Source organism: Panthera onca, chromosome C1 (assembly GCF_046562875.1).
Source record: "Panthera onca isolate mPanOnc1 chromosome C1, mPanOnc1 haplotype 2, whole genome shotgun sequence".
Classification (NCBI taxonomy): Eukaryota; Metazoa; Chordata; class Mammalia; order Carnivora; family Felidae; genus Panthera; species Panthera onca.
Window position 1 is genome coordinate 36,038,895 of NC_138346.1, and position 12,155 is coordinate 36,051,049.

General features: G+C 39.9%; 1 protein-coding gene across 3 annotated transcripts; it reads right to left on the minus strand.

Moving 5' to 3' along the window:
* Positions 1 to 2,330: 2,330 nt before the first annotated feature.
* Positions 2,331 to 12,135, minus strand: MAIP1 (matrix AAA peptidase interacting protein 1). Of its 3 annotated transcripts, none has more exons than XR_009607236.3 (5): positions 11,489 to 12,135; positions 6,502 to 6,573; positions 5,758 to 5,884; positions 4,498 to 4,599; positions 2,331 to 2,635 (listed from the first exon to the last, which is right to left on the minus strand). XR_009607236.3 is itself a non-coding variant. In XM_060622861.3 (5 exons), the coding sequence occupies exons 1-5, from the start codon at positions 11,927 to 11,929 to the stop codon at positions 2,557 to 2,559; spliced, it is 867 nt and encodes a 288-aa protein (XP_060478844.1). In that variant the 5' UTR covers positions 11,930 to 12,135; the 3' UTR covers positions 2,331 to 2,556. The 3 variants fall into 3 exon arrangements, 1 of the variants encoding a protein (XP_060478844.1); XM_060622861.3 differs by having other exon boundaries at positions 4,498 to 4,645; XR_009607237.3 differs by lacking the exon at positions 4,498 to 4,599 and adding an exon at positions 4,307 to 4,460 and having other exon boundaries at positions 2,549 to 2,635.
* Between the last annotated feature and the right edge of the window lie 20 nt (positions 12,136 to 12,155).

The following is a 12,155-nucleotide window of genomic DNA, read 5'->3' on the forward strand; positions in this document are numbered from 1 at the left end:
AGGAGGTCAAACTTTCACTCTTCACAGATGACATGATACTCTATATGGAAAACCCAAAAGACTCCACCAAAAGCTGCTAGAACTGATTCACAAATTCAGCAAAGTTGCAGGATATAAAATCAATGCACAGAAATCGGTTGCATTCCTATTCACCAACAATGTAGCAACAGAAAGAGAAATCAAGGAATCGATCCCATTTACAGTTGCACCAAAACACATAAAATACCTAGGAATAAATCTAACCAAAGAGGTGAAAAATCTATACACTGAAAACTATAGAAAGCTTATGAAAGAAATTGAAGAAGACACAAAAAAATGGAAAAAGATTCCATGCTCCTGGATAGGAAGAATAAATACTGTAAAATGTCAATACTACCCAAAGCAATCTTCATATTCAATGCAATCCTTACCAAAATAACATCAGCATTCTTCACAGAGCTAGAACAAATAATCCTAAAATTTGTATGGAACAAGAAAAGACCCCGACTAGCCAAAGCAATCTTGAAAAAGAAAACCAAAGCAGGAGGCATCACAACCCCGGACTTCAAGCTATACTCTACAAAGCTATAATCATCAAGACAGTATGGTACTGGCACAAGAACAGACACTCAGATCAATGGAACAGAATAGAGAACCCAGAAATGGACCCACAAACATATGACCAACTAATCTTTGACAAAGCAGGAAAGAATATCCAATGGAATAAAACATTCCCTTCAGCAAGTGGTGTTGGGAAAACTGGACAGCGACATGCAGAAGAATGAACCTGGACCACTTTCTTACACCATACACCAAAATAAACTCAAAGTGGATGAAAGACCTCAATGTAAGACAGGAAGCCATCAAAATTCTCGAGAAGAAAGCAGGCAAAAACCTCTTTGATCTTGCCCACAGCAACTTCTTACTCAACACGTCTCTGGAAGCAAGAGAAACAAAAGCAAAAATGTGAACTACAGCGACCTCATCAAAATAAAAAGCTTCTGCACAGCGAAGGAAACAATCAGCAAAACTAAAAGGCAACCGACAGAATGGGAGAAGATATTTGCAAACAACATATCATATGAAGGGTTAGTATCCAAAATCTACAAAGACCTTATCAAACTCAACACCCCAAAAGCAAATAATCCCGTGAATAAATGGGTAAAAGACATGAATAGACACTTCTCCAAAGAAGACATCCAGATGGCCGACACATGAAAAAATGCTCAACATCACTTCTCATCAGGGAAATACAAATCAAAACCACAATGAGATTCCACCTCATACCTGTCAGAACCTGTCAGAATGGCTAACATGAACATCTCAGGCAACAACAGATGTTGGCGAGGATGCAGAGAAAGAGGATCTCTTGTACTGCTGGTGGGAATTCAAGCTGGTGCACCCACTCTGGAAAACAGTATGGAGGTTCTTCAAAGAACTAAAAATAGAACTACCCTACGACCCAGCAATTGCGCTACTAGGCATTTATTCAAGGGATACAGGTGTGCTGTTTCGAAGGGACACATACACCCCCATGTTTATAAAAGCACCATCAACAATAGCCATAGTATGGAAAGAGCCCAAATGTCCATCGATGGATAAGTGGATAAAGAAGATGTGTTATAGATATACAATGGAGTATTACTTGTCAATCAAAAAGAATGAAATCTTGTCATTTGCAACTATGTGGAAGGAACTGGAGGGTATTATCCTTAAGTGAAATTCAGAGAAAGACAAAAATCCTATGACCTCACTCATATGAAGACTTTAATAGACAAAACAGATGAACATAAAGGAAGGGAAACAAAAATAACATAAAAACATGGAGGGGGACAAAACAGAAGAGACTCATAAATATGGAGAACAAACTGAGGGTTGCTGGAAGGGTTGTAGCAGGGCAGGATGAGCTAAATGGGTAAGGGGCACTAAGGAATCTACTCCTGAAATCACTGTTGCACTATATGCTAATTTGGATGTAAATTAAAAAAAAAAGTAAATATAAAATAAAAATAAAAGACACACAAATATAACAAAGAAAAGAAAAGAAAAGAAAAGAAGAGAAGAGAAAAGAAAAGGAAAGAATAGAAAAGATACTAAAGGGGTGCCTGGGTGGCTCAGTCGGTTGGGCATCTGACTTCGGCTCAACTCATGATCTCGCGGCATGTGAATTCGAGCCCCAGGTCGGGCTCTGTGCTGACGGCTCCGAGCATGGAGCCTGCTTCAGATTCTCTGTCTCCCTCCATCAATCACACTCTGTCTCCCTCTGTCTCTCAAAAATGAATAAACATAAAAATTTTTTTTTTTTTAATTTAAAACAAAAAAAGAAATGATACTGAATATGACACCAACAATGAGCTGTTGTAGTTTTTTTACTTTGATCTCTTTTATAGAAGGTGATAATAATCTGTGGAAAAGGCTTTACTGTACCATGCCAATATACTACAAGGAATATTTCAAAATAATACAAAAGTGATCCACAGACTTGACTATGTGAAGATCAACTGATCCAAAATGTTTTTTTCCTTAATTTTTCATAGTAATTGCCAAAAGTCCAACAAGCTGATTTTTCAAGAAAGATCATTCTAATAACTTTGAGTGTTCAATCCGTGCGATGGTCCAGTCAGGCTTTACTCCTTGTGTAAACTCCCTCTGAAATCTAGGGGAAAAATTACAAATAATATGAATCTTACATTAGTCTAAATACTTCTTGGATAACTATATCATTTCCAAATGTACATTAGAGGCAATTTTTAGCAACAAGCTAATGGTTAATCATAAATAAAAATCAAAACAAAAAAGTTTAATTTACCAATTCAATCAGGAAAAGTATCGTCACAAAATTAGAACATTTTCCACTAAAATGAGAGCATGCACAGAGGAGGGGCAGAGGGAGAAGGAGAGAGTATCTCAAGCAGGCTGCACGCCCAGTAGAGCCCAATGTGGGGCTCAGACTCATGATGGTGAGATCATAACCCGAGCTGAAATCAAGAGTCAGACGTTTAACCACCCGATCTATCTAGGTGCCCCTAAAATGAGTATTTTTAATGAACGGATATATACTCCAACATCTACCAGTCCTTGAGAGAAACTTGGGTATCATTCTGTTGTTAAATACTAGCTAGAACATATGCCTAATATGAGGAAAAATAAATTGGGCAATGGTGATGAAAAGGGTATTTTAGTGGAATTTGGTTTATATACATTAGATCAATCTTGAAAATAACAGTGTTTATGAGCTGCCCATGGCCTTAGTAGGGAATATCAGAGGAATCAAAGATGAGTATTGATTATATTGTTCTTTAATTACAAGTGATATCTTTAAAAGGAGATGATTCTGTAGATTGAAGTATTTAAATATATATTTTATATAATTACAAATAAAGCAAAATTTAAAAAAGAAAAAAAGCACATTTCTTTCAAATAAAGTGAAAAAATAAGGATACAATTCCCTTTTACCCTACTGAAACAGAATAGATTTTCTTAGGTCATTTCTGGGATTTGTTATTTTAAATTAGGTTTATATACTTTCGGCAACATAATAGTATTCTCTTTTAAATATTAAATTATGTCTCCAGTAACCTGCTTGACTGGTTCACTGTTCCAAATTTTATTAGCAAAAAATACACGATAGTGTCTCTTTTAAATACATTGCTAACTTACTAGATAGTACCTCTTTACAGGCAGGAACTCTTCATTTTTGTATCTGAAACCCTAACAGGCAGGGTACTTGATAAATAAGGAATGATCAGTAAATGTCTAGTGAGTGAATCACCCATGTGCCACCTGTGGCATATTTTATTTCCCGAGTAAGGTTATAACCATACGCCCCATCCCACATGCTCTTCTGCAATGGGACCCTGCTATTGCCCGATAAAAGGTGGAATCTCTCCATGTCCTTTCAACTGTGTAGGTCCTATGACTGCTTTGACAGGTAGACTAAGGTGGAAACGATGTTCCAATCCTGGGATAGCCCTTTACCAGCCTAGCTGACCACCTGGTAAAACATGTGAACAGCTGGAGACTGCCACAGGCCCAAGCCATGAAGAGAGGCCCTGGGGAATGAGACATTATGTGCGGAAGCCAAGGAGCACCAAGTGGGGCACGTGTGAGTGAAGAAGCCATCGTGGAAATGATTTCTCCAGCCCTTGCCACCCTGGTTGATGGCAGGTGAAGCAACGAAAACCTCATGGCTGTGCCTTTCCAAAATTCCTGAGCAGTAAAGCAGCAGACAAAATAAATGGCTGCTTAAAGTTACTGAGTTCGGGAGTGGTTTATGACACATCGATAGACAGCTGAAACACCTTTTAATTACATTCAGCAGCATTACCTCTTTCTAATTTCTCAACACTTCTGTTTCATATCCAGTATGCCTTTATGACTTTCTCTCTTCTTAAATAACTTGTCAAATTTCAATGCTTTTCTTCCTAAAGCTCCCTTTAGCTTTCATACCTTCATACTTCCTTCATACTACCTTCCATTTTCTAGAGAAAGGAAACAATGAGATGGGATTAGACTTACTCATAGCTTGCACTAAGAAGTTGTTTAGTTTCCACGTTCTGATCCCCCAATTTAACCTGGAATACACTGGCTCCACTTAAAGTTTCACTGGGGATGTTGGCACTGGTTAGATACCAAAAGCACATCAGGATGTTAACAAACTTCCTTCCTTAGAGAAAAAACACACACACACACATACAAATACAAATCACAATAATCTATCATCCATATATTCAAAATGAAATTAGAAAGTGGCAGTAGCTACACGAGTTTGTATAGATCCTATTTTGTACGTATTCTAGTCTAACTAGAATAACAAAGTAAGATACTTACATTGATTTCTTCTTATTTTTAGAAAATTCTCGTAGGGTTTATGACATATTTACCTTCTCTGTATCTCAGAAATAATAGTTATGATTTATTGAACATGTACTGTTTACCTTCATTCACTCTGCTATGTGCCTAGTGATTCTAACAAGGTCCTGGGTTAAAATCAAGTAGTGACCATGGTGCTGAGATTTAATTTGAAATGTTAGGGAGAAGAAAATATTTGTCACTAAAAGTACCTATAGAAATGTTTCAAGTTAACATGCATATGAAAAATGTTTAACTATTAAAGAGTCCTATATCAGAACTGCCTTGGAAAGTATGTAAGCAAAGGCTAGATTTCCTGTGTGCCTGGCACATAATACATTTGCAAATATTTGTAAAAGGAACAAATGAGTCAATAAATTTTGGGGAATATTATAGGGAAAAATGTTTGCATTGGACAAGGAGAAAAATGAGATAACCAGTAAAGTTCCTTTTAATCTTTTTCATTATCTCCAAATAAATCCAATTTGGGAGTTCCACAGTTAATCTTACTTTCAAAACAGTCTTTAACTGATATTTTTTACTTTTTACTCCTCACTCTTATTTAATCTACAGCTAGACATTTAAAATGTTCAATTGTTTCCTTCAAATTAGGAAATTTGAAACATATATTTTCTATTTGAGACATGATAGCAGCCTTAGACAATCGTCATCAACTTAAGTGACAATATCTTCTCTTGCGAATGAAATAATAGTAGAGGAAGGTGCTTAGATAGAAGGGCTTAAATAACTATTACCATATCTTAACTCTTTCGTAGGTAGGTCCTTAAAGAATGAACGTATTATTTTTCTTGAATTTCTAAACATATCCACTGTACCAACAAAACCCCACTATTTCATGATTATCCACTAGTTTAGCCTATCTGGGCAATTATTTATCATTTAAAGTTGACTATGTTCCAGCAGTACCTTTCTCATCATAGTAAATGGAGATGTCTCCTGTTGATGTGTATACAATTTCATCTATGTCAGCAGCAAGGGCATTTTTATGGTTATCAGGTAATGAAGTAACCTTTTCCTTCAATACATGTAGCACCTAAGTATGGAAAAAAGCAAACCATAGTTCACCTACTGAATTTTCAAAAGCCTTTCAGTAAGCAGATGAATTCTTTATGGAATGAATTTTTCTAAACCTACTTTTTTTAATGTTTATTTATTTTAGAGAGAGAGCATGAGGAGGAGAGGAGCAAAGAGAGAGGGAGACACAGAATCCAAAGCAGGCTCCAGGCTCTGAGCTGTCAGCACAGAGCCCGACGTGAGGCTCAAACCCACGAACCGCAAGATCATGACCTGAGCTGATGTCGGATGCTTAACTGAGCCACCCCAGCACCCCTAAACCTATTTTTAAATTTACTACATTTACTCATATTCAAAAGCAATCCTGAAAGGCATCTAATTGTTCAACAGGTAATTCCTACAGAACATTCAGTACAAAAACAAGTGTAAGACATCGTATTTACTTAGCTATACCTTAAGTAGCAAGCATTCTATGCTTTTATATGACCCAAAGTACCCAAAAGTAAAGATACAAGGACTCTACTTTGGCTGATGGCACACATACTACTTTTAAGCATAAATAAGGGTAATGCATATCATTCTATTGCAAGAGAGTAATACACTTATTTTTAAAGGAAAATTAAAAGTATACTTTACCTCTTTGGCCACAAGTTCTTCCAATAGATCAAATTTACATTGTGACAGCAACTTGGACACATGAGCAAAAGCCTTTTAAAAAAAAAAAGGTGAGGAGTGGTAATCATTATTTCAAAACATCATGCAAAATACCATACAACATACAATGCTCATACTTAATTAGCTTGATATCACAAAGACTATTTTATGATAAAGGATAAGCAATGTCAAATACTATGATATGCTTCAATGTTGCTTGGCTTGTCTCTTCTCATATGGCCTTCCCACATATACAGTAGTGAGCTGATTGCCAATTAGGTAACCACTCTTAGGACCTGGGAAAAGATGGTATATGTATAAGCATAACTCTTCACATAAGAATCCTCCTACAGAATTCCTTTTAAAATAATAATGAAGTAATCACTGTTATCATTGAAATGACTATTATATGACCCCTCCCCCTTCCTCAAGAACCCAAAGAATTTTGTAAGTAGTACATTCCAGATTGTAATGGGAGTCTGGAGATCTGGGCTGCAATCTGAACCTCATTAAGATAGGGAAGGCAGGTTTGGGAAAGTGGGAGAAAATATAATGAGTTTACACAGTCTAATACAGTGAGATGTATGAGATCCCATTTAAAAAAATATTTTATTTATTTTTGAGAGAGAGAGAGAGAGAGAGAGAGAGAGAGATTATGAGCAGAGAAGGGGCAGAGAGAGACGCAGAGAATCCCAAGGAGGCTCCACTCTATCAGTGCAGAGACCAATGCAGGGCTTGAACTCATGAACTGCGAGATCACGACCTGAGCCAAAACCAAGAGTTGGATGTTTAACCAAATGAACTACCCAGGTGCCCCGATATCCCATTTTAAAGTAGGGAGGAACCGACTACAATCCTCCATATTTTTAGCCGTGAGAAATGAAACTGTGTATAAGACCTACCTGTTTTCAAGTAGCTTTCAGTCTACTTGAGAAGGGAGGCAAGTAAACGGACAAGTTCAAGAATTATGACAGGGGCAAGAACAGGATGACTTGAGCAGAAGCACCACTTAAGTCAATCTGGGAGGACCAGAGAGGGCCTCTTAAAGGAAGGAACATCTCAGATGAAATGCAAGGAACTGGCAAGACAAAGCAGATGCAAAGGCATGTCAGACAGACAATAATAGTTTGGGATGGAATGTTATGGGATGAACTGTTTCCCCCGAATTCATATGTTGAAACCCTAACTCCCAGTACCTCAGGACTGAATTTGGAGACAGGGTCTTTAAAGAAGTGATTAAGTAAGATGAGGGGGGGGCCTTAGCCCAACCTGACTAGTGTCCTATAAGAGGAAATACTGACACACAAAGCACCAGGGGCACATGCACACAGAGGTGGGGTGGGGGGGGGGGGGGGGGACAAGAGTGAGGACACAGAAGACAGCCATCTGCAAGCAAAGGAGAGAGACTTCAGAAGAAACCAAACCTATCAATACCTGGATCTTGGACTTCTATCCTCTAGAACTGTGAGGAAATAAAGTTCTGTGCCCCAGACTGTGGTATTTTGCTATGGCAGCCCTGGCAAACAGACATAATAAGAGTTGTTGAATTTTCAGAAAATGCATATATCCAAATGGATTCCAGGACCCCTTGCAAACATGTGAGAGGCCCTCAGGGTTCAAAGACACTATCTGTATTAATAAGCCTTCATGTGAGGAAGACGGGTGGTATTTAGGTAAGAAGAAAAAAGACCATAACAATCATGGTGAAACCAACCACTACATTCTAGTTTGTATGGCCAAGGTGTGATGTTTGTGTGGCCTAAGAAGATCACACCTGAGCAAATTATCTGATCAGATAATATCGATCAGGAGGCTGCTCTGAGAAGGCTTAGATGATACAGGAGTGTCTAACCTAAAGAGGCTAGGAAATAGCCTATACAACATGCAAGAAGATGCAGGAAGATACAGGAAAATAAACACTATATGATTAATGTGGTTTGATGGCAGTAATAGGGAAGATGGATCATATGCACATATCAATAGTGTGACATTGTGATATAAGAAGAAAATATACACTTGTTCTCTGTTCCACCTCCCGGCACAGAGTTCCTAAAACAAGCCCCTTTCAACCATACCGGAGTTCAGGCTAATGAGGTGACTCTTGTCAGAAGAACCAACCACGTGATTGGAGGGTTGAAACTTTCAGCTCCACCCCTAGACTCAGGAAGGGAAGAGGTGCTGGGGATTGAATTAATCACCAATTGCCAATGATTTAATCATTCGTGGCTAAATAATGGAACCTCCATTAAAAACCCTAACGAAGGAATTAGAAGAGCTTCCAGGTTGGTGAACATGTGGAGATGCTGGGAAAGTGGTGCACCCAGAAAGCACGGGAGCTCCATACCCTTCCCACATGCCTTGCCCTATGCATCTCTTCCATCTGGCTGCTCCTGAATTGTATTCTTTCTAAAAAACTGAAAATAGCAAGTAAAGTGCACTCCTTAGTTCTATGAGCTGTTTTGGCAAATCATGGAACTTGAGGAAGGAGAATGTGGGAACCCTCTATTTATAACTGGCCAGTTAAATGGAGGCCTAGACTTGTAATTAGCATCCGAAGTGGAGTCAGTCATGTGGGACTGAGCCCTTAACCTGTAGGATCTGTATTAACTCCAGGGAGTTAGTGTCAGAACTGTCGTAAGCTGCCCTGATGAGGCATTGATGACAAGGAGTATCTAACCTAGAGAGGCTACTAAGAAATAGTCCTCTTTTTCATAGAAAAGGACAAAACTTAAGATATATAAGAAAACATACAGTATATGATTACTGCTGTTTGATGGCAGTAAGAGGGAAGATTCCATATTATATGTACATATTAATGGAAAGCAGGGTCTGTGGAGCTAATAAAGCTATAGCACTGGACCACATATTTCTCTGGCTCATGTGATGAATAAAAGCTTATTCAGACCATAATTAACCTTCTCAATTTCTAGTGACTGGAGACCAAGACTGCTTATAGACAGGGTCACAAGACATTGCTTACAATGCATCCTTGAGCCAACTGTTTTATCATCTGTAAAGGAGAATTAGACTAGAATGGTCCTGATGATGCCTTTTTGTTTTCATGTTCTCTGATATAAAAAAAAAAAATCTGAATGAACGTGCTCTAATGATAACTTGATATTCACAACCCAAGATAACATTTTCTTGCTGAGAGGTTAGATTAAGGAGAAAGGGCAAGTGGAGCCCATGAGAGTAGATGAACTAGCTAAGGCTTTTGCACCAGATTATTCCTAAGCCCTAGACTTTTAAACCCATGCAAAGAAGACACAGTTGCATTATTGCATAAAGAGATCTAGTAGGGTGGAGGTTTTTTGGCCATGTCCTCTTAAATCTTAGGTGTTAAATAACTGCTTTGCTTGATATAAAAGGTATGTTATAAGTAAGCATTGGTTTAAAGGAATTGATAAATATTTGCCATGGATGACCCAACATTCCTTTTGGAAATCACAATGGTTAAATGCACAAAAACCGACTTAGATGAGGCAAAACGTGTATACAGACTGGCTGATGAAAGGATGGAGATACTACTTAATAGCAAGGATGAGGGCAAAAATAGCTAATAGCTGGAGACCAGAGAGTGGTCTGGATCAGAGAGTGGCTAAAAAGTGTCCCATGCTCCTCTGTGTTCAGAGGAAATGGGGTGTAAAACCTGATTCCTGCCCAAGAAGGGGAGAGGGTTTCCATTCCTCACTGACACATAAATGAGCTGGTCCAGTCATTTAATATGTTATGAGGCACACAAGTTCATGTGTCCTCAGTGGGCATTGTGGAGGATAGTAGAATCACACCAATTTACCTCTACATGACAAAAGATTTTGAGAACTGATATGAGCAGAGGTTTACCACTTATAACGCTATTAATCAAGCCTGCCTTTTGCTTTTTAACTTTTTTATAAACACATAAATCAGTCAAGAGTTGACTCAGGGAAGCAGGAGGCAGGAGTTAATATTGACACTGATTATATGAAGTTGGAAACATTTATTTATACAATCAGTACTGCGAAATAATTACAGTTATAGCATAAGTTTAAGGTATATGGCAGTATGAACTGGGAAATAAACTATGACTTCTATTTATCAACAGTTCTGAAATGTTCGGGAATGACAAACTCTCCGAGGGATTCGAAAGACATTTATAGATGGACTTTCATCCCAGAAAAATGCATGTACACAAAAAAATCCGTAAATAATCTCAGGACCCAAAGTGACTGTTATGGGACAAGGGTAAGGCAAGGTATTATCAGCCACTCAGAAAGAAAGAGAAAGAAAAGGGAAGGGGTCAGGGTTATGAATCACCAAAGGCTATTTCTCAGTGTGTAGGATGTTATGCACTTATTAGCGACCAGGTTGCTCAGCAAATTCTTTGAAAGGGTAAAACTCCTTATCTCTAAGTTAGTCTTTAAAGAGTATGATGGAGAATTCGGGGTTAGGGAGATGGGCTGGGGAGTTCTGCCAAATGGCTAGCAGGAAGTTTTGTTTTTCTACCTAAAATTACATTATTGCATTTGAAAATGCTACCTTATTTACTCTTCAAAACGATCGCATCTACTCATTCATTTATTCAACTAACATTTGTGGAGGGCCTGCTATGTGCCAGGCATGGTCTTCTTAATTTTGCAGAAAGTGATGTTCAGAAAGATAAAACCATGTAGCTTTTAGGTGGCAGAAATGGGCTTTGAATCGAATTCATTTCTATCGGATTCAAAACCTGTAGAGCAGAAAAAGGAATTGGAGGACTTCAGCTGGTGTAACTGGTGTCTCAATCGAACCCCTCTTCCTCCTCGGCGACCGTGCAAACGTAAGAAGCAGCTGAATTTTAGTCAAGAAGTAGCGGAGGGCTGTGTCTGGGTCACTACCCACTTTGGATACCTTGGGACCCAGTGAGGAAACCTCATCGCTAAACACTTTTTGCATGGAACCGCTGAATGCAGGAGAGGCGAACAGGTCACCCCCAAACAAATGAACAAACCTGCTTCGCTCCCTCAGAGAATTCTGCGATGCTGAACTCTTGGTCGAAATAGGCCCAGATCAGGAAGGCGTAAATTCGAGTCCGAACCCAGTTGATGGGGTTGGAGAATCCCAGAATGATCATCTTGGTTTTCTGGCGCGGCTGGGGCTGCTCCTCGGCGCTGTAGCTGCGCCGGGGGTAGGCAGGGAAAGCGGAGAGGGCTGCGGGTAGTCCCGGAGGGCTGAGCAGGGGACGCTGCGGGCCCCGAGCGGGCAGCGCCGAGGCCCAAGTGACTCGAGGAAGCGGGACCGGTCCGGAGCCGAGGCGGCGGCGGCAGAAGCGGCAGAGTTCAGCCAACGGCGGTCTCACCTCGGTTCCACGGGGAGTCCGGGGTCGGCCGGCCCCGCCGGGCAGCGGCGGAGCGAGCAGCAAGCGGGGCAAAAGACGTAAAGCCAGCGCCATCTTTATGGCTTTTCACCCCAGTCCCTGTCTGTGCCGTGTCGAATGAAAGTCGGTGGGAAACCAGCTTGGCCGCATCCGGAGGAGACTAGAGAGTGAATCTGGCCTGTTGCTGCCACCTCTGGTGAGTCGGCCTCACTCCGGCTCTCCGGCACGCAGCTCACGCGGAGGCCCTGTGGCCCCGGGCCCGGATCTCCGACCAGCAGCTCTAGCGAGTCGAGCGGCCCCG

What these genes read in the sequence shown, in the direction of transcription:
- MAIP1 (XM_060622861.3), bottom strand. Translation starts at nt 11,929, where the DNA reads ATGGCGCTGGCTTTACGTCTTTTGCCCCGCTTGCTGCTCGCTCCGCCG. An exon ending in TCTCTGAGGGAGCGAAGCAG is followed by an intron (nt 6,574 to 11,488) that starts GTTTGTTCATTT and finishes TTTTTTTAAAAG; the next exon opens with GCTTTTGCTCATGTGTCCAA. An exon ending in CTTCTTAGTGCAAGCTATGA is followed by an intron (nt 2,636 to 4,497) that starts GTAAGTCTAATC and finishes TTTTTCCCCTAG; the next exon opens with ATTTCAGAGGGAGTTTACAC.